Raw genomic sequence first — 20,593 nt, forward strand, 5'->3', positions numbered from 1 at the left:
TCATTTTGTGTCCTCAATGCTGGAACAGATCCCCACGAGGCAAAGGCCACTCAGCAAATTTCGTGATGCCGTCCACGGCTCGAGGAGACATACTCTGGCAAAACATACGAGCTGACCCGTCCGGTCGAGCATCAGGTGTGGCGCACGTTTCCTCCACTCTTGAAGAAAACCAATTGCTTCTCATAATGATTTTGATGAATTCAGCTGGCATAATATTTGTGTTCCCAGCTTGGTGACCGAGCTCGCTCAGGCAGCCGGGAAACTTGAGTGCAGTAGCGCAAAGCTCCTTTCCACCGGTTTGAGACGTGACCGCCGCGTTTCCCCCACATCCCCCCTCTAGCCGTGACTGTCGTCTCCACTGGGCATCGCGTCTCAGAACAGCGCCACTGCAGCAGCGTACTGCAGTCTTTCAGCTTACAATGCCTTTCTGAAGTGCTCGAAACAGTCGCTGCCCCTCTAGCGTCGGCTAGGTTATCAATATGTTGATTTATCCGCTTTTGGAAGGCGTCATGTTTGTGTGGAACTGGTAACAGCAACTCCCACCCCGAAAAGTTACTGCGTTCCATTCTGGATCTTCGAGGCTGTCGTTTTCTCAGTAGACTCCCTCAGTCAACCTGCTGTCAATCTCGTGCTGGTTCCATACCTGCTTCAGCGTGCTGCGTGTGGCTCTACCGTAATTCTGTTCGGTCCGCACAGTCCGCAATGCAGTTCCAAAAGCGTGCGTCTCATCCCTGTGGGTGTGTATTTGAATCAGTTTCCAAGCTGCGATACACAACATGAAACTTCATGCCGCATTAGGTGGTTTCAATGAATGGGCATTAGATATGCCTCCCACTCAGCCGCCTCCCCGGCGTCAGGCTCCGGTGGATCAAGAAACAACTCAAGACACTCAACCCGTGTCAATCTCGCCTTCGCCGGAAGATTCCGCAGGTGATTCGGGTGGAGGTGATGTTGGTGTCTCCAATCGTCTTGGCACCGAATCCTTTTTACAAAAAAAAGAACTTTTAGCATGAGTAGCAAGTGCGGTATTTCGAGGACTGTAGACCCTGACGAGCCTCGGGGAAGCGAGAGTGCTCTCTTCAAAAGTGTTGTAGAGGGAGATATTGCAGCTGTATCATCCGTGGAGCGCCCATTGATGCCATCCTTTTCTGGACATGACACCGGTCGAGATTCCATGTTGAATGTTACGCCTGATAGCTTGTCACCACCCGCGTCAAAGCGACTGTCACATCTGTCTGCGGACATCCTTGGTGCAGGTCTGCTTCCGATGAAGTCAACAGGGAATTTGTCCACAGCAACGTGCGAAGGCTCTGATCCCGGTTCCCCTCCACTTCCCCGCGCTCCAGCGCATCTCCTTGTTTCAGCCGCGGTGTATTCTCCGGTATGCGGCGACTATAAGAAGCGCAACCCCCCGGTTGATGATCGGGCCGAGTGGTGCTACCGCCATACCTTCCATTCCATTTCTGCCCGTCCAACTCTCATTCAAGAGCACATGCTTCCCTGCACGGAATTCCACATGACAAAACCAGTGAATGCAAGTTCGTCTGCCACTAATGAGCGTTTCTGTCCTAGATGCGGTTTTCCGCCAGACAAGTGCTCGTCTCCTCGACCCTCTCCGCGGGATGACCATTCTTTGAAACCCCAAAAGTTTTGGAAAAATGAAATCAGCAATGTAAATACAATCATGAGGAGTGCTCAAGGAAGAGATTATTTATCAGGACGAACTCCCAATATGGAGGCGAACTGGCTGAGTATTGAGGAGCGACCTCTGAACGATGGACAACAGCTCACGGAGTGTCAGACAGATCTTTCTCTGTCACCTGCTCGGTCTACGCGTTCTTCGGGTTCGGTGTCTTCTTTTGTCGAATCAAAGAAATTATGTGTTTGCTCAGAGGCGTTTGGAGCGCCTAAACCTGCTTACAAGAATGGTGGTAGCCACAAGCGTGTCCCCAGCCAGCAAAGAGCCGTAAGTACGCGGTATGACTCCCCAAGGAGTGGAGCATCTCAGTCACATCGAGAATCTGGAAGAAGTAAATCGGGTTCAGAGTGTGAAGACTGTAGTAGAAGATCAGCTGGTAAGAACAGTATGTCCCGCACCGCGTTGTTTGCGGTGGAGGGAGTCCATGCATCGAAACTTGTTCATCTGAGGAGGCTACGCAATGGTCACTACCGGCGTGTCAGCAAACCGAGGTACAGGCGCGGGGATGACGGCCTTTTTGAGGACCCCCTTTCACAAAGCTTTCACAGCCTGAAAAACTGTTCCTGCTGTGCGGTGGAAGATGCGTCTCACGTGCTCATTTCTCCTAACGCGTCAATATCCCGCCGGACGGGTCGAGATCAAGGAGAGAACAACTGTAGGAATTATCATGAATTCGAGGAAAACCTGAAAGGCAGTCCAGCGAAAGAACGGGATTTGCCGAGAAGGCGGTCGGAACAAGAAACAGAATCGGTCAGTCGCCTGAAAGCAAAGATTGAAGAGTTGAAAGATGCTCTTCGGGTAGCGGATCAGCGAATTGCCACTCAGCAGCAGGATGAACGGGCATACATCGAAAACGTCAAGGCTTTGAGACAAAAACTGCACAGACTTGAGGAAAAGCAAACCTCTGGTGGCAGTCTGAACAGTGAGACCAAGCTGGTGCAGAGTCAGTTAAACGAGCAGGAGGTACCTCTGCGGGAAGCATATATCCCGAAAGTCGCCACGGAAGATATCGGGGTTCAGACTAGGAATGTCGGAGTCATTTTGCTTAGGGAACCTCGTCTGAAAAGTGGGATATATGCAGACATTTTGCTTGGCTCAGAGCGCCGGATGATGGCGTTGCGGGTTGACTACGCACTCCGCCTTATTGTGCTGACTCACCAGGATACCATCAAGTTGATTCCAGTGTTGGATGTATTGCGCATGTTAACAAAGTATGAAGAGCTACGCCGGTTGCTGGAGAAACAAGGTGTCCGTAGAGAAGAAGTACCAGACGAAGAAATCGACCACATTGTGGCTCTTTTCTTGTCGGCAGGCAATCCTTTGTCACCTCTCGTGATTGTATTTCGCTCGGAGCACCTTCGAAACGTCTTCGTTGCGCATGTTACACAGCTTCGGTTCTCGGCGGAGGTGGAGGGAGGCCATTTGTTTGACAAGGGCTTCCATGGCGAACAGTTCAAGGATGACTGGCTCAGTGCTACAGGAGGAAAGAAATATTGACTCAGCCGATCACAAGATGCTAAAAAGGACAATGTGAACTCGATTGTGTGTATCCGAGATCCAAGGCATTCGGGGAAGTGTTTGAAATACGTCGTATTACGTCTCAACCGGAAGTGAAGAAAGCTTTTTGCACGTGTGCCTTTGGTGATCGTAAAAGTTTATCAGCGGGTGAACATCAGCTTGATGGGTGTATCCAGGATGATGTTGGCGAGTCGAACGCCAAGTATCCGCGGAACACATTTGCAGTCAGGAGTGACGGCTAACGTACCACGAGAGTGTGTAACAGCACAAATGAGAGGTGTCGGGGGGTCCAGGGTCCTCCCTGGTTGCACACCAGTATTTATCTCAAGTGTACAAGACGATGACGATTGCCTGGGAGTGTACATATGTAATACGTAGCCGCGTTCCTGTGCACCTTCGATTTTGAACGAGTTTACCAGTGTTTTCACTCCACTAGTGGGGTAGAGATCTGCCGAAAGAACCTTCAAGCGGTGGTTTCTATGAACTTCTCGTATGTTTCTTCCGCACACAGTGGAAACGGTCGTGCAATGTGTGTGCGGTCGAGCCGCTTAGGTGGCCAGTCATACTTGCACAGAAATACACCATGATCCACATGAGCAGTACATCTCAGTTCCCATGAGCGAGCTCCTTCGTGATTGAGGTAGTATGTTAATTTTGCGGCTTCACTTCGGCAACATCCGCGAGTCGTCAATTGCATGGACCACAAGTTGTTGTTCAGAGTTTCATTTGGGAACAAAGTTAGGGTTTGTATACCTACTCCCCAGAATGCAGGAGGCCTCCGACCTTCATGACTGGCGAGGGCATGCATGTTCTACAAGAAGCAAATGAAATAATGCAACCCCGTGGTGACGCTCGTAATCCTCATCTCGGGGGGCACGTTCTCCTTGAGTCGACTGCCTCGAACTAACTACTCACGAGAATTACTTACAGGCGTAACGCGGACAGGATACCGTTTTGTCTTTTCGTAAGGATAGTAACGGTTGCCCGGTAGATAGCGTTAGGTTCTTCAGCAATTTCGAGTTGTCGTTCTCCCTTCTGAAGGAACTTCGTTTTTGCCGTGGCCCCTTTGTTCAGAGCTCCAAAAACAGAAAACAGTACTCTAGTGAATACCTCTAGCCGTTTCCAGGCACGTATTTATTATCTCTCGTTAGTGGTAGCGTTCAGATTCCCGTATGGATGTGTCTCTTCACATGAACCGCTGCACCTGCTGTAGTCGTCGAAGAAAAAGTTTCATCAGAAGAAAATGGTAAGGGAAGCTTGGCAAGGGCTCAAGCCCTCTGCAAAAAATGACGGCTCTTTTCGTGACCCGTCAAGAAAAATGGCTTGTTTATGCGGACTGGCATCGAGGCTCAACAAGTAAAAAGCAGACGGTCTTTTCCGTCTTTTCCGTTCCGCCTCTAAGGGGAACTACGTTTTTTTTTTCAACTATGGACAATATTGATAATGGATGACGGAACAGGTCTCCCCATCACAGCGTGCAGACACCGCAAAGATAGTAGAAGTGCGGTACACGGTTCGGATGTGTACGGCCAGTCACTTTTGTTTGTACAACCAAACGCATCTGTAATCAAAATGTTGCTTATCTTTCCCATAGCAACAATGGGTCTCCTCTTTGGTTGCTCCAGCTGTTGTTTTCGGGATCCGGTAGCGCACTCACAACGCAGTGAATGTTCCTTTGTAAAAAAAACCACTGTTCCGGGAAATAGAATCAAACCATTTTGTGGGGTGGTTGCAGCCACAGTCCCTTCTTCACGATACGATGACTGCCAAGCGCCTGAGGCAGCCGCCTCGCCACGTGGACGAAAGGTCGGTTTAGGTGACTTGATCTCCAGTGACAGTTGTACGTCAAGGTCTTCGCTTCCGACCTCGTGGCATATTGCAGCGCGCCCGGCCACCAACATAATCTAATATGAAGACACCGGCAATCTGCACGCCGTACCCCACACGTTAACAATGCGTCCGCATCGTGTATAAGCCGCACTCAACAACGTACTTTTCCGCAACTATGGTGGGCACTAGGGCGCTGTGTTTGATCCCATTGACAACTCGCGGGCCGATCTTGCCGGATTCTTCACCGAAGCGAACAGGAACCACCCGTCAGCTTGAAATTACAAACGGCCGTTTCTCTCAGTGGTGAATTACGGCGCTTTTTTCTTGTTCGTAGACCGGGGAACCTCGTTCGGCGAAACGTCTGGACTATCGTTTTCCCGGGACACAATGAAGGGTAAGCATCCGGTTGGGCAGTGTTTGTTTGCCGAATGATCATATTTTACCCCTCACCAGATCACAATTGCAGGAAAGAGTTGTTTGTTTTTTCTGAACCCCGCCATTTTGCATTGGCCTTTTTGCTCATCTGGACAGTGGCATCGCCGTCAACGGCATGATGTAGCAATTCCGCAAGTAGTGGAGGGGCAACATGCATGCCAAAGCCTCTCCGCGGTCGGTTTTCGGGTCTGGAGGCGTAAACGAAGTGGGATTTTGGATTGACAGACGGCACCGTCTGAGAACATCGTCCAAGAAACAGTAAAATTGGAGGGGAACAGTTTCATAGTTTACCGGGATGCCCAACTGCGCGTGCTCGACAAACTGTGGGCCCGTTCGTCTGGGGCAGGAAGCGGAATCGGGGTTCAAGTTGGCTTCGACACTCTGGGAAGCAAGATGTTTTTGTATCAGTTTGAACCGTCTGTTCCGTGCCCGACATCTTGATCCTCGAAGACTGGATTTGCTTGGGTGAATTGGGGGCGATACGTCGGTTTGTTATCGCTCACCTTCCTGCGTACCTTTTTTGTCCGTGCAGGAACTACGCGCAAGGCACAGAACAAGTCCCTGCAGCCTGTCTGCCGGGACTACACCATCCATCTTCACAAGCTGATTCATGGTATCCAGTTTAAGAAGCGTGCACCGAGAGCGCTTCGGGAAATCCGTCGTTTCGCTCAGAAGACCATGCACACCAAGGTAAGTTCACGTATTCTCATGTGGCGATTGGTCAGGCAAACACAATCTTTGGATATCGTATGCTTCACTGGTGTCCCAGAGTGCATGGGCGAGGGAACACTACTCAGGTGCTGATATGAACAGTACCATAGATCTGGGAGTGATACTCTCTGAGATACCCTCTAACACCAAAATCTGGTTGACAAATCCCCCTTCTGAGTGGATATACTCTTATATATGTTGCATGCTGAGGAGGAGTGTGAGGACTTCAGTGGTTCTCGTGCTGCAGCATGCTGTCTTCCAAACGGACGAGCTGCTGTGGCGTTTAGAGTGATCAGAGACGTACCAAGAAGATGCTGCACTGGGCGTCGGTGATCATGAGGAAGATTCTCGTATACCTTGAAAGTGGCCGGCTGATGGCGCGTCTGCCTGGTTGGAATCTGTTGTTTCTCTTCAGGATGTCCGCATTGACACCAAACTGAACAAGTTCATCTGGTCTGGCGGCATCAGAAATGTGCCTCGTCGTGTGCGCGTGCGTATCGCTCGCCGACGAAACGATGATGAGGACAGCAAGGAGAAGTTCTACACACTTGTCCAGCACGTCCCTGTTGCATCCTTCGAGAACCTGAAGACTGAGTATGTGAATGAGGAGTAGAGGTCGCAAGAAAGTGGTCTTCTACGTCATTGACATGGTAGATCCTCTCTCACGTTTATTCACTGTGCTGGTGGGATCTGCCCTCTTGTTTCTGTCTTCGCCTTGTGGAATGTTTTCCTTCTCGGTCGTTGCACACGATTGAACGTTGTTCTAAGAGCTTTCCAGAGGGCAAACTGCCTGACGATACTGATAGACTTGCAGTACGTAGATACTGCTTCCAAGCTGGTAGACAGGGAATTGGAGCAACTTTTGCAAGACAGAGACAGCGATATGCGTAAGAGTTGTCTCGCGCATGTACAAATACACGGAGTCAGTGCGGCCCTCTCTTATTACGCGTAGAGATCGATTCCTGCTAGAAGGCGACATGAGAGGTACACCGTTCACTAAGGTTCTGCAGGAAGGCACGTACTGCAGTTTCGCAGATGCAGTTCCAGAGAATGTCGTAACTAGATAAACATGCGAGAGACCTAATCTCGAAAGGAAACTGTCAACTGGGACTGAGGCAACCGCCGTTCTCGTCAGTGTGACAGGTGACCACATGCGATACCGGTCTCGCGCCAAAGACAACAACCGCAGCATGGTTGATGGGCGCCCTTGCAGTGCAAGTTATTAGGATTCGCTTTGCTAGCTCTTCACTAATGGTCCGGCCCCTGGTACAACATAGATTTTCTGTCTGTAGTAAATGCGAAACATTCGCTGTTGGCACTCTATGAGGGGCTCAATTCCAGAGTGACTGACCAACTGTGGATCTTTGTTCTGCTGCGCCAAGTTTGTGTAATTATGTCAAGCCCATTCGCGATGTGTCGGGACCCCCGAATACGATGAAATCCATTTTATCTCAAGGAAACAGTTTTTCTACATTCGCCCTAAAACAGTCCGATCCATGATTTGGATCAAATCCTCTTTTTCCCGCCGGATGCCAACAAGTTCTCTGGGAGTCGCGGGAAAAGCCCGCAGTGGAAACCGCAGCTGATTGACTGAGTGGAAGACAGCAACCGCAAAAGAGCTGAAGTAGAATAGAAAAGAACGAGCTCGCTCAAGATTCGTCTGCTCGATCGACGGGCGATCGCACTCGCGTGGAAGGAGTGGCCCCACCATCAGATTCACCCGATTCTTGCACGCGTCCTAATCTGAACAGCAAGATCTCTCGCCATGTATCGCGGGGGATATCGGAGGCGTCGTCCATAAAGAGTTGAAGCAATTCTTGCCTTCCACTCACTGGCGTCAAAGTCAACTCCGAGACTGCAGCTTGTGCTGTAGCAGCTTGTTTGCTCCCCGCAAACCTCGAAACACTCGGTACTGTTGTTGGTAATCGTCGGTGGCTTCCCGGTCTGTAATTCCGTTCGTTTCTCGCTGCGATTGTCACCTCCAGTGCGTCCGCGAGGCCGTTGTCGTACGCGTTCAAGTGACGGAAGTCAGCATGCCTTGTTTCTGTCAGTAAGTCTGAAGGTGCTGTTCCCTTGCGCGTCGAGTGTTGCGGAGACAACAAAGCAGGCTCTTCTTCGGAACCGGAAGTCGGGCTCCTTGCAACAACAGTGATACTTTGCAATCGATGGGGTCGTTGTAACAAAGCAGGTAAAGATTTTCCAGCTCGAGACGTCGTGCCAACAAGAGTTTCTGCGAACTGAGGTCTCCTAACATGAGGCGGATACTCAGACTCGAGGGCGCGCGTTGGGTTTGTTTTCTCCAGGAGCCGTGTGGAGGTCGCATAAACTGCGGTACACGTAAAACAGGCAATCACCATCCTAAAAACTGCACAGGGTTCCAAAATTACATGTAACCAAATACTAAATCGAGAAAGATGTGTATGTAGAACTCCTGCTATTGATGATATCAAGGAAAATGACAAGCAGAATAATCCCAGCGGGGAATATGCGCTCCTGATTCGATGAGCGAAGCGGCGGAACCACCTTCATTTCAAGTTGCTGAAAGAAAATGTGTCACGCACGCCGCTAAGGGTCGTCGGCGAGACCCGCTTTCGGAGCGGTGTCTGTTTCTGACATGTCAAAAATGCGCTTCCGCTTCGTTTGTAAGGAGCTGATACGTCATTAAGTCGCAGAAACGGTTTTGCAAAATTGTGAGCTCACCTTCACAAATGCGTTTTGCGGATGCCAGCATCACGAGGGTGCCCACAAAAGACACCTGAGAGAGCTTCATTGCTTATCTCAATTCCACAAGAACTTGAATAGCGAATGCCCCGAGCAGTTCTCTGTAGAGTCAGTGACGGACGGCTAAGATGATCTTCTGACCGTGTTTTATGCGGGCACTTTCTTCGAGAATGTACGCGACACGTTTTCTGCACGGTGCTTAGACAAAACCCAAACACAGCCAAAAGGAAGCGTACTAAAATACAGTAGGACGCGCAGGAATCGACACTTCCAGCTATTTACAGAGCACTGTACACTGGTGACAGGAACGCCAGATGCTCAGGGTAGAGGAGGTTACAAAGATGATGATGCCAAAATGTGTCAAAAACGCTGCCTTAATTCTTTCGGCAGATAAGACAAAATGCCAGACAGCCCAGTGGCAATGATGTATTTGTGTCTGTAGTCTTTCACATCAAATACTTTAGGTGAACCTAATCAAGAAAAAGTGTCACGCGAACTGGATGAGCAACCTGAGTATAGAAGTCAAAATGAATACTTTTTAATTCGATTCTTCAAACGGACCTTGTATGACATATTCCATTGTGTGACAGCCGTTCATTCCCATTGCTCTGCCCGGAGCGAGAGGTGGCCGTTGCCCATAGAAGGGCAAGAGCGATCTAGCTCAAGCCCCTTTTGGCTACAACATTCAAAAAATCTATGTTTAGGGGGAACTCTGCTCATGACATTGGTGTCAGGGCTTTATCGCCTGAGAGGAGCAACCTGGTTCGACTGCTTGGATGAGACAGGGCTCGATCATGACGTCCTGGCTTTCCGGAAGTGAATCAGCTGTGAAGGTAACAAACGCATCCCCAGTGACGTACCACTGTTTTCGCATCGGGCGATACATCGTGGTTCCTTCGTACATGTTCCTATGCATTACTTTGCAAACTAGGGGTGCATTTTCATGTTGAATTTTTGTCACTACGTTTTCTCAACAGCTGTATCGCCTACATTGCGTGACCCTTTGGGAGAATTACAAGAGAACTTGATTGTTAGGTACTCTCATTTCAGCAGAGAACCCCTCCGTCGTGGGCACCACTTCTCGTATCAACCTCGCGGCTGCCTACGGCTACAGCAACAACTTGATACTGTACACATCTGTGTGGGGGTGACTCTGCGCGAACACGCCAGGGGTACATGTACACGCGGCATATACGGTATATAGGCACAATCGTACCCTACGGTAATACCTCTAGAGTATCCTTTTGATACGTGATTACCAAACGAATAAGATATGGTGTGTGTCACGTAACTTTTTACGTTAGCGGCCTTCCGCCGGAGCGAAACGCACCTTCCCTCATCCACCCACAGAAAACAAGACTCTCCGTCTGCACTCTTTGAAGTAGCTGTTCTTAATTCTTCCTTGTTGCATGGGCACTGTAGAAACACGCACGGTGACGGAACCAGTGCTCTGGAGCTGTATATGTCAGGAGTCCGAAGGTCCTAATCAACTGCGTGGAGCGGCGGGTATTTTGTTGTACGTGATGGTGCTCCCGCCCTCATCTAGGAAGACAAAACTGTGTATGTGTTTGTCCAAACGACCACCTGATATACTACTGGACAGCATGTATCGAGGGTCCGTAGAGTGCGTTCCGTTTGTGTGATCTCAGTTGCTTCTTGCACTCGCGTTCTACACGCCTGTGTGAGCTGCGAGCAACACACACAGACAATCGCCACGGTGCGGCACAGCCACTCTAATGTGCGATGTGTTCGCACCGCAAATCACCGTGTTGGCAAATGCTGGCACTGTTCTCCAGCTTGCCTACGCTCAATTTTGCGTGGATCAGTGGGAGCCGTTTCAAGCATAACAAAGTAACCGCTGCCTGTCCAGCTATGTTGTCGCAGGCAGGCGACCAAAGCCCTCGGATTCTGTGCGCACGAAACGCAGTTTTTTCCACGCTTCTCACGACGCCAAGGCCAAGTGCCGCCAGCATAGGTTTTTTGCGCGAAACAAGGCAGTGGGGAGTCGACAGTTTCTTCCACGCCAGCAAGCTCGCAGTGGCCCCAGCGACAAGACACCCGCCACACCGAGCAGACGATCCGAGCACAGTACGCTTCAGGTCCTCCACATATATCCTCTCTACAACCTCGGTGATGGTCCCGTCAGTGCTCCCATCGAAAGCCTGTCCCTCCCAGCTGCTCTCTTGGGCGCTTCCTTCTCGTTCTTTCGTCAGAGAACTTCCCGCCTCGATCAACGGAGTGTTTACCAGGGCTCGCCAACAGCGACACCAGGGCGGCCACCACCCCACTCGCCTTCAGCAGCAACTGCAGACTGGTCCCATTCACCACCAGCTCCGCCAGCAGCGGGGCCGGTCCAGTCAGCGCCAGCTTGCTTCCAGTCAGCAGCTGCAGCATCGGCGCCCCACTGGGTCGCATCCTAAGCATGCACAAGACAAGAACATATGAAACCAACCGTTTGACAGTGGCACCTGGGTGCATTTCTAACAACCGTCCAGTCGTCCATGGCTTTTATTCGCACATCTAGTCGTTCTGCACACTGGGCTCATTTAAAGCGAACACAACCATGTACAGCTTGACAGATGCGCACGAGCAAAACTCAACACACAGTTCACCTGAATACCGCAAAGGCTTTCCCACCTGCCTGTCTGCTAACGTCTCTGTTGTGAGCGCAGGGTACTGCCGCTCTCCTCTAAAACGTGCAACGAGGTGACAACGCCACCTCTCCAAATTTATGGCCGATCTGTACCAATATAGTGCATTTTACACAGACGATAATGCACACTTACAGCCTGAGCAGTGTGAGGAGCAGCTTCCTCGTCTTCCAGTCTCTCCTTGCGCTCGAACTCCTCCGGATCTCTCCACAAGAACATGTCAACCATGACATCCCACGGGACGCTTCGCGAGGGCAGCTCGCCACGCAGGTAGAGGACTTCCCGTGCAAGGAGCCAGTACATCAAAGCGATGGATTCCTTGCCCTGTGAGCAGCGACAACAGACAATTTATACTTGCTACTACATCCCCCTACATCCCCACACACCACGAACCCGACAAATCTCCGTCATGCTCTCCACTGACCGTTTGGGCGAACCGCGTCAATTGATTTGCCGCCTCGACGAAGACACGCAGGTGTGCATACAGCGCGGCAGGAGCAGAATGACATAGGACATTCATCTACCTGAACAGTACATCGAACCCTCTGCGTTTCCTTGGCCGAGACTGTCTCCTGCGTACCTTGTTGTTGCAAGGAATGCAGATGTCGACGTGCTCAAGAGGCGAGTCTGTGTCGCAGAGAGCGATGACGGGGACGTTGGCGTAGGCACTCTCGCGGACAGCCTGGGCATCTGTGCGGGGATCGGTGACGATGAGCAGTCTGGGTTCCATGAACTTCTGGGTGATCTGGTTAGTCAGCATACCGGGAGTCCAGCGGCCAGCAATTGCCTGCGCTCCAACGTACTGGGAGAACTTCAGCACAGCACGGCTTCCGTAGGGGCGAGCGCTGATGACAAGAACGTCGGCGGGGTTCTCGATAGCGACAATCACGCGAGCAGCCATGAGGATCTTCTCCCAGGTCTTCGCCAGGTTGATCAGGTGGATGCCCTCGCTGGTCGACTTGAAGACGTACGGACGCATCTTGTGCTCAACGTTCTTCGTCCCGATGTGGGCCTAAAAATGCCAATTCAAGAGAAAGCACGACACCATACTAGCGGCGAACTTGACAGGGTAGCTGTCGCGGTTCTCCGCAAGCCTGCTGTGTGGGCCTACGAAGACACGATGCTCCCCTGAGATACACGTCTCGCGGCGACGAAGAAAATAACGCGCTGCTTGCCTATATACAAAGAGCCACAACCGTGGAAAAGGCATGATCCCTCCCCACTCGATTGATATTAGGGTCTCAAGGCGTCGTTGCGATTTCCCGCGAGCAACCGTACGCTCTATCTTCGCGTGAGCTGCCAAATCTAGGCACGCAAACATGAAACATAAGCCAGCGATCAGACGTGACACTTTCGGATGTATGCATTCGGTGGCCTGAGGCGAATAAGAATTCGGAAACAACCCTGTCCATCCGTTGCCACGAAGAATCGTTGCGGTCGAGTTGTTCGCAGTGGTGCCGCAGAAGGCGTAGAGGCACACAACAGCTCGACAAAAACCGCATATATTTACGAGTACGTCCAGGCAAGGGCCAAAAAACTAAACGCGATGAAGGGTCCGCTTTCCAGAAACGCCAGTCACCCGTTTCTCTACCTCCACCAGCGCAGAGGTGCAGTGAACCGTTTTGAGCTTCGCCAGTCAGAGAACGTTACCCCGCAAGCGAGTTCACTCTCTTCGGACCGGGCAATGTCAGGATACAGAATAGGAAACTTAATTCTTCTTTCAATTGCTTGCGGCGCCCTCGCCACATCCTAGGAATTTGGAACGGGCTCCGCCAGCTGCGGGAAGACTGGCGGAAACTCGCATGTGAGGGATAAGTTGTTCCGGTTGCATAAGGGGGAACTTTCTGTGGTTGAAAACTCACCTTGCAGATGAGCATCTTGGCGATGCTATCCTCCTGGAGGGAGAGTTTTGCCTGCTTGTCGGCTGCCATTTCGGAGACTTGAATGCGAAAAGTGAAAGGAAAGAAAAACGCGTTTGGGATGCGCAAAGGAAGGCGTGGGGCGACCAACGGGCGGCAGGACGACACAGACGCAGACGTTTTAGGGCTCTCGATACACCCTATCCTCCCCACAAAGCAGAAGTGACATACAAGTCAGATTTGCACGGAAGGGAAACCAGGCAGAGAAACCTCCCGGTCGAACACTTGCCGCCGAAAAGGGGGAATCCAGCAGTGACTCTCTCGCGAAGGGATGGACCGCCTCCACATGTATCGGAAAAACACCCCAGGGCGGCATGCAGCCCCTCGAAGCTGCCCTATACAAGTTCCCCATTGTCTCCATATATAGGGAAATTAGAAACCGAGACGAACCCTCGCTGCGTCTCCCAACAGGGGATGTGCATGCAGACCTCCTCGGCTTATCTTCCGTAGTCCCTGTTGATTAGCGGTGACAGGAAGTCTGGTTTCCTGCGTTACGCCCGTTAAACACTCCATTTCTTGCTTGTTTCTCGGGTGTGAATTAGCCGAAACACTTCCTTCCCAAGGACGATCTACACATCCTCACATTCTCTCCATCTTCTGCTTGTGCTCACGGGCACACCGGTCAAATGGTGCGACGCCGCGCGCTGCTCAATGAGGCTTACCCCGCGCTACCTGCAAGCAGAGACTTAAGACGGCCACACACCCGTCAAAAAAAGACGGACGGAACACCGCAGATACTTCCGTTCCCTAACAGATTCTTGAAGTAGAAATTTCGCCATGATCGAGTAGCGACAGTGAGGAGCATGTGTGCCGTCTCAATCCTCCCATGAATGCAGCGTATTTCCAGGGTCGAATCGATTCGCACTCGCGCCCTTCGTTTTGAGGCCGAGCTTGGCTGCTTGCCTTTCTGGAATCTGGTGGCCCCCCCTCACCCCCCAGAAACTCCTTTCAGGCGACTGTGTGTCGCGTACAGCGTGCTGTAACAGATTCTGCAAGAATGGTGATGTGGAAGAGCGGGTCTCTGCGAGTACTCCGTGGCATAGGCTGCGAAACTTACAGAGTATCGTGCGCCGGTGTTGCCTCGCTTCTGTTTGCTGTGTCTCTTGCCATACTTTCAGGAAACACAGTGGCTTTTGCCTCGGTAAACTGGGATAATTATGCGCTTGACGATATTGTGTACGAAGTTGTATATCCGGAAGATTATTCGTCGCTAGCGTCGGCAGTACGTCACGCGGCTTGGAATAGTCCTGCCCCGCATATGGTACCGGTGAGCTCTTGCGAGGCCACTGTCATTCCATTACCTCCTGCTCTGTTGGACTCCGTTACCGCTCTGGAAGATGCTTCCAGTTTTGAACAGGACACGGAAGAACCATCGTCATCAAAGGGACCACGGTGCGAATGCCAAGTGCAGGTGTCCGTGCTGTTCGACATCGGCGAGCGAGCTGAAGAAATCCAAGGAAATGGAAATATCACGCTAAGCGGGTGCTTTCGCGTACGTAAGGATGACACTGTGGAGCAGGCTACGATGAAGGGTACCATGAAAGCTCGTTGCCAAGAGATGTTCAACACTTTACCACTCGCACAAATGTGTGGAAACGGTGGCAAAAGCGAAGAGCTTAGAGCGCGCATGAGTTTTTTTAGCGACGGTGAAGTACAAGGACCACCAGATATGGGCTTCTTGGAACTCGAGGCTCCGGTTTCTGGGCAAGCTCCGCTAAGCGCTTTTCTTGCGGTTGATGCTTCCGCGACAGAAAAAGGAGACTAGCGAAAGTGAACTACCATAAGCGAGGTCAATGCCGATGTTGGGAAATGACCAAAACAGATCCTACTGTTTTAGGTGGTTGAAGACCGATTTTCAACCCCAGTCTGACATATATTTCCCTCAGCTTGCGTGATGTGACTCCTGGGGGGGATGTTTGTCGGTTATAGAAATAGGAACACAAGTACGCATCTCGGAAACGTAGCTGGAGAGCTTTCACTCACAAAAGGTTTCATTTCAATACACACAGGTTGCAACAAGTATTGCTGAATCAGGTGCATCAAGTGTGTGACATCCCGTACCACTTCAGGTGGTAGCTCCTGTTTCCCACCGGATACCACGCGCAATGGCGCGGATCCTTCTGGGGAAGAATGCTACACATTTTATGATGTTTCGGTAGAGGTAACCTCTTTGGGGTGGGGGCGGACATGCGAGTGATAGTATGGGTTTGTTACTATGTGTCTTACCCGGCGATCCCCATTTGCAGGCTAGGTATCGACAGCAAAACATCATGCACAGGTTACTGGTATCACGCGGCTAGTTCATCGAGTGTTTGTCAGTTCATAGAATTTAGGAATTGTTGTCCAATGTGACGAGTTACTTGCTTTTACGCAACTGTGTTAGAAGCTCAGCGACTGGTGACCGCTGTCGCACCGCTTGCGCTTTCTTGGGAAGTTTTTTTTCGTTTCCGGTTGCTTCCTCTCGCTGTGCCGGAACCTTGATGTTCGAAGGGCCCCTCTGCAAGATAGTTGAATTTTTCATAGATGGAATCCTGATGAACGCCCATGAGAGTGTTTCCTAGACATCTGAAATCGTAAGAACGCTACACCGACTGACAAGAAATGTACTCGTTTATTCCCGTGGTCGGTGTGCTGTCAGGAGTTACGACTTGATTTGCAAAACTTTTCTTGAGAATCTCCGCACAAGAGATTGACATGGCTGTAACAGCTGCCACGCAAATAGGCGTTTTCAAGTGGACGGTAATTGTGTTCACCACCTACACCAGAGAGGTAAATCAGCGTGCCCCTAGGAAGACGGAGTTGAGTTGATGCTTATCAGGTCGACACCGGCAATGGCACGTGTCGCCGAGCACACAGTCAGGTATCGCATAATGTAAGTTTCCGGGGATCTAGGCTGGTTGAGACTCATGAGAAACCCAGCAGCTGAGGATGAAGCGTTTGTGTAAATGCTTTTGTTCCTTCACGTTAAAACCCTGTTTCCTTCGTAGTCGAGATGGGGACAACGTTGATAAAGGAATCAACGAAACCTTTAGGAAAGCTGTGTTCAACACAAAGCAGCGGTCGAGACGTGCAAACCATGCGTACCAACGGTAACAAACGGAGCTGCCAGCTTCTGTCACTCTGTTTAAGATATATTGGAGACTCAATACTCCACAACTGGAAACACGACCTTACACGACAGCAAATTTCTGGCAGACGATGCACCGTGGGGGCAGGTTGAAGACCGATAGCCGTGAACGCCAGATTCTCTCAGTCACTGAACTAGCTCTTTGGAAGATCCAACTGCCGATAAGCGTGAGGAGGCCTGCAAAGTCTGCAACGAAAGATCAACAAAGATTCTTCAACTAGGTGCCTCCGGCGAAGCTGCCTGGTCGATGCCACCCAGGCTTTGCTGGTTGTTGTGCAGTCAGTGCACCATGTACACCCTAATCGATCAGACCAAAAAGTTAACGGGCTGGCACTCTAAACACTCCACGGAGGGAGAAAGACACTTCAAGCTTGAAGGCTCGAGATGCAGAGTTTCTTTACAATAGCTAGAGGACTACTCATTGGTGTGACGTTAAAAAAGTATTATCGCTGACTTCAAATGTACTGAGTGAGCATACGTAACTCGCCAATTCAGCTTACAAAGAACAGTGGATAGTAACAATGTGTGGATATTTCAAGCAAGGACTTTCGGGATGCTCTGACATGCAGTACTTCGTGGTCTGGCGGGGGGGGGGGGGGGCGCACTCTCAACGATGCATATCCTGCAGTGAACGAATGCAAGGAATCCGTGAGTAAAAGATCAACGCAACTTTGCCATCACGCAATTCTTAATCTGCGGAACCGACCGATTTCGTTCAGGCGGCCTTACTGAAGAGCCATGTCGGCTGCTTTTTCCTTCGATTGCTGTTCGCTGCGACTTTGCTCTTTTGAACGGCGATTGAGATCACCTAAACTCAAAAGACCCTAACATCTGTGACACAAACTGGTGGTCCATGATCGCCAATCTACGGTGCTTGTTATGGTATACCGGAATAACAGTGTATCGTATTCGCCTTCAAGTTGTCGCGGCATGCTCTCGCATTAGCGAGGTTCATGATGCCACCTCGCCGAAAAAAGGCGGCTAAAAGGGTGCTTCCGTCAATCTACAGAACTATTGCTCTCGTGTTTCTACGAGCCATAGGCTCACACCTGAGAAATGCAAATTATTCAAATTCGGATCAGTCGTACTTGTTGACAAATTCAAGTCGGTCGGTCCCGTTAGATGCGCCCATCTTGTTGCACATATCTGTAAGTTTTGGTTCTGACAGATCACGTGCGGAGTCATGTTTCTTTTGGTATTACACTAGTCTGCTGCGAATCCTTAGTGCCAAGAATGGTCTGCTGAGACCAACACTCCGTTGGACATACTTATTGTTTGGAAGATCGTTTAAATGGGACCCTCCGTGCGCCGATTTGGTGCTGCTTACTGGAGGTACACTTGTACAGGCATTGTTTGGAAGTCTCATTTTTATTCCAGGAGGCTTGTTCATCACAGTTGCTCAAGCCATTCAAATAACAGCCATTCTCAGAATTTACTTTCTCACACATCGGCAACGTCCTTCAACAATGAATCGCCTGTTAGAGATCCAACCGGAAGACAAGGGCATCATCATTTCCCAGTCAAAGCTTATCGTCGTTAACGGGGGCGCCTGTGATTTTTACACTATCAGTCTGGCAGAACGCGTTGACACTCCAGTAGTGATATCGATCCGTGCAACATTCGGAGAGGTCGTTGTTTCTCCAGATACACTTCAAATCAAGCCAGAGGAATACGACAAACCCAGAAGGATTGTCGTCATTGGGTGAGGTTTCACACAGGTACCGACAGAAGAGAGACCGCGATGTCACCTCAGAGAGAGACGGGATTAATTAGTAGCATGTGGCGCTTTACGCAGTGAGAAGGCAGCTCGGAGAGTCCAGAACGGATCGCCACAAAATAAGCGAGAAGCCACACGCTGCCTCACAAACGTCCAACGCTTCATCGATCTCGAACTGTCAGACGTTCACATCTGACACCAGAGTTTTGCGAAAACGGTGCCTGCACGGTGTGTTCTACCAGCCGCTGCAGGGAGATGACCGAAGCCCTGTCTTCATGGAGTGTTACCTGTGGAAGAGAAGCACCTCTTTTCATTTTGGTAATTACTTCCTCTAACGGAATCTAATCTCCATCGAAGATACTGTTTTGGATTCTCTTTGCCATCAACCGCCACTTGTGACCTGACAGAGGCAAAAATAGAGAGGTGTCCGATTCGCCTGAGGAAGACAGCAGCACGACAGAGCTCCTCCACTACGTGACGAGCAAAACGCCTGCATACGATGGCCTTGCCTTCCGGTTGACGGTCGTTCTCGTCTCGACTAGCGGGGCAATTCTCAGGTCCTTCGGAAATAACCTGCATTTCCAACTTGCCCACCAGAATACAAACAAGAAGAGTCAAACGAATCCACAGAAGGTGAATTAGATCACTACTTTAGCGCGGTAACTCACTTCAGCACCAGTTCCCCTTCCCCTCACATGCATGGCCACTACACAAGTATACCTCCAACTATCAGAACCACCACAAAGCCAAGGAGCACCACACTGGTCCACACCCACCCCACTCTAGCTGGGGCACTGCAAAGCCGTGCGTAGACTCGTCCCTGCCCATTTGGCAATTGAAGAGACGTGTCTCAGATTCAGAACACATAAGCCGCTCCACTTTCCGTTTATCGTTTCAGCTGTCTCGCCACACTGAACATTCAGCCTCACTACAGTTGCTACCGTACTACATGCACCTCCTGTCGGTTTCCGATACTACTTTCTCTCTCACTCTTTTACTTGTTCCATGCGGCCATCCTTTCTCCATAGTTCCTGGTCTGTCTCTCCTGGCTGCTCCGTTTTTGCCAGCTTCTGGGGTTGCCGGCGAAAACGACGGTGCCTCAAGTCTCGAGCGGTGCGCGACACACATGCGCAGTGTTGCAAGATGGCACTTTGTTCGGATGGGGAGATGGCAGCGAAGGACAGCTCGCTCTGCCCCTCTCCTCGGGGGGCTCTGGGCGGACTGCGGATGTGTGTACAGGCAACCCCCGTAAAGATGGAACGCTGGGAAGTGCCAGCAGCTCTTGCCTTGCTCCCCAACCGCCCACGAAGTCGGCACGAACACACAATGTAGTGGCTTCTCCAGAATCACGGCGAGCCCCTCTCAGCCGGTCCCGGGGCCTCACACACGTCCCCGGAGGTCCGCCAGGTTCCCCCCGGGCCAGGGCGGGGACATCCGGGCTTGTGGTGGCTCCTGTGCCGCGACTCATATCAGCTCTAGAGGGCGAATTCGTTGTGCAGGTGAGGAGAAAGGTCAGGGTTTGGACGGGGGATGTTCGGAACCGCCTGTGTCACAAAAAAACTCTCGCTGTCTGTCTGCAAGACTCCAAGCTCCCAGACGGGTTGGATTACAACACTTGCTTAGTGTCACCTTCGGCAGAGAAGAACGTTGCGGGTCAAGCACACACACACACACAAACTAAAAACGCCTGAATTGTAGGAAAGGAGGACTGCGGCTCCGAGACACCAACCCTTCGCAATAGGTGATGCCAACTGAACCAGCGCGTGTTTACTTGCCACTAGACTTCGTGGAAAAGACCGCATGCATGTCAAGAACCACAGCTGTTGTTATGGACGCACGGGAACAACCGTGAATCGTTTCGGCTTACCCAGGAGTGTGCGGTTACATTGATAGAATTAGGGTTTCCGCTCATGCACAACTCCCATTTTGATGGAGGGCAACTGGGATTCCTCACAGTTTCTCTCCCTCTTCAGGTCGGATGCGGAGAGGCACACACATTGATTCTGACTTTACAAGGAACGATGTATGCGTTCGGCAACGCCCGTAAGCACCGGCACTGGCAAGCCGAGTCTACGAGGGCCTGGCGTCCAAAAGGTTGTTGCGTCGTACTACTTTAGACAGAGGCTAGCTTGACAGTTTCTCAGCTTTTCTAATAAGGCCGTTGAGACTGTGCTTGGCCATCTACAGCGGCGATTCAGAGAGAGCCTCACGAAAACGCGGAGTAGATCAGACCCTGCTGCAAGACCTAGACCTTTCTGCACGGAT

General features: G+C 50.9%; 5 protein-coding genes across 5 annotated transcripts; 3 read left to right on the forward strand and 2 right to left on the reverse strand.

Moving 5' to 3' along the window:
• The first annotated feature begins 187 nt into the window (after window positions 1–187).
• On the forward strand, window positions 188–4,776 carry TGME49_266080 (hypothetical protein). The gene has a single exon (XM_002368666.2). The coding sequence runs from the start codon at window positions 1,010–1,012 to the stop codon at window positions 3,194–3,196; it is 2,187 nt and encodes a 728-aa protein (XP_002368707.2). The 5' UTR covers window positions 188–1,009; the 3' UTR covers window positions 3,197–4,776.
• A 306-nt stretch (window positions 4,777–5,082) lies between these two features.
• RPL31 (ribosomal protein RPL31) lies at window positions 5,083–8,619 on the forward strand. Its single transcript, XM_002368665.2, has 3 exons — window positions 5,083–5,441; window positions 6,015–6,172; window positions 6,609–8,619. Exons 1-3 carry the CDS (start codon window positions 5,435–5,437, stop codon window positions 6,804–6,806), a joined length of 363 nt encoding a protein of 120 aa, XP_002368706.1. The 5' UTR covers window positions 5,083–5,434; the 3' UTR covers window positions 6,807–8,619.
• TGME49_266065 (hypothetical protein) lies at window positions 7,619–9,998 on the reverse strand. The gene is made up of 3 exons (XM_018781415.1): window positions 8,894–9,998; window positions 8,026–8,519; window positions 7,619–7,783 (listed from the first exon to the last, which is right to left on the reverse strand). The coding sequence occupies exons 1-3, from the start codon at window positions 8,961–8,963 to the stop codon at window positions 7,700–7,702; spliced, it is 648 nt and encodes a 215-aa protein (XP_018636286.1). The 5' UTR covers window positions 8,964–9,998; the 3' UTR covers window positions 7,619–7,699.
• Window positions 9,999–10,804: 806 nt separating this feature from the next.
• RPSA (ribosomal protein RPSA) lies at window positions 10,805–13,749 on the reverse strand. Its single transcript, XM_002368664.1, has 4 exons — window positions 13,428–13,749; window positions 12,146–12,577; window positions 11,701–11,889; window positions 10,805–11,330 (listed from the first exon to the last, which is right to left on the reverse strand). The coding sequence occupies exons 1-4, from the start codon at window positions 13,494–13,496 to the stop codon at window positions 11,157–11,159; spliced, it is 864 nt and encodes a 287-aa protein (XP_002368705.1). The 5' UTR covers window positions 13,497–13,749; the 3' UTR covers window positions 10,805–11,156.
• Window positions 13,750–14,003: 254 nt separating this feature from the next.
• On the forward strand, window positions 14,004–16,404 carry TGME49_266050 (hypothetical protein). The gene has a single exon (XM_002368663.2). It carries the CDS (start codon window positions 14,482–14,484, stop codon window positions 15,247–15,249), a length of 768 nt encoding a protein of 255 aa, XP_002368704.1. The 5' UTR covers window positions 14,004–14,481; the 3' UTR covers window positions 15,250–16,404.
• Window positions 16,405–20,593: the final 4,189 nt, after the last annotated feature.

This window comes from Toxoplasma gondii, chromosome IX (genome assembly GCF_000006565.2).
Source record: "Toxoplasma gondii ME49 chromosome IX, whole genome shotgun sequence".
Classification (NCBI taxonomy): Eukaryota; Apicomplexa; class Conoidasida; order Eucoccidiorida; family Sarcocystidae; genus Toxoplasma; species Toxoplasma gondii.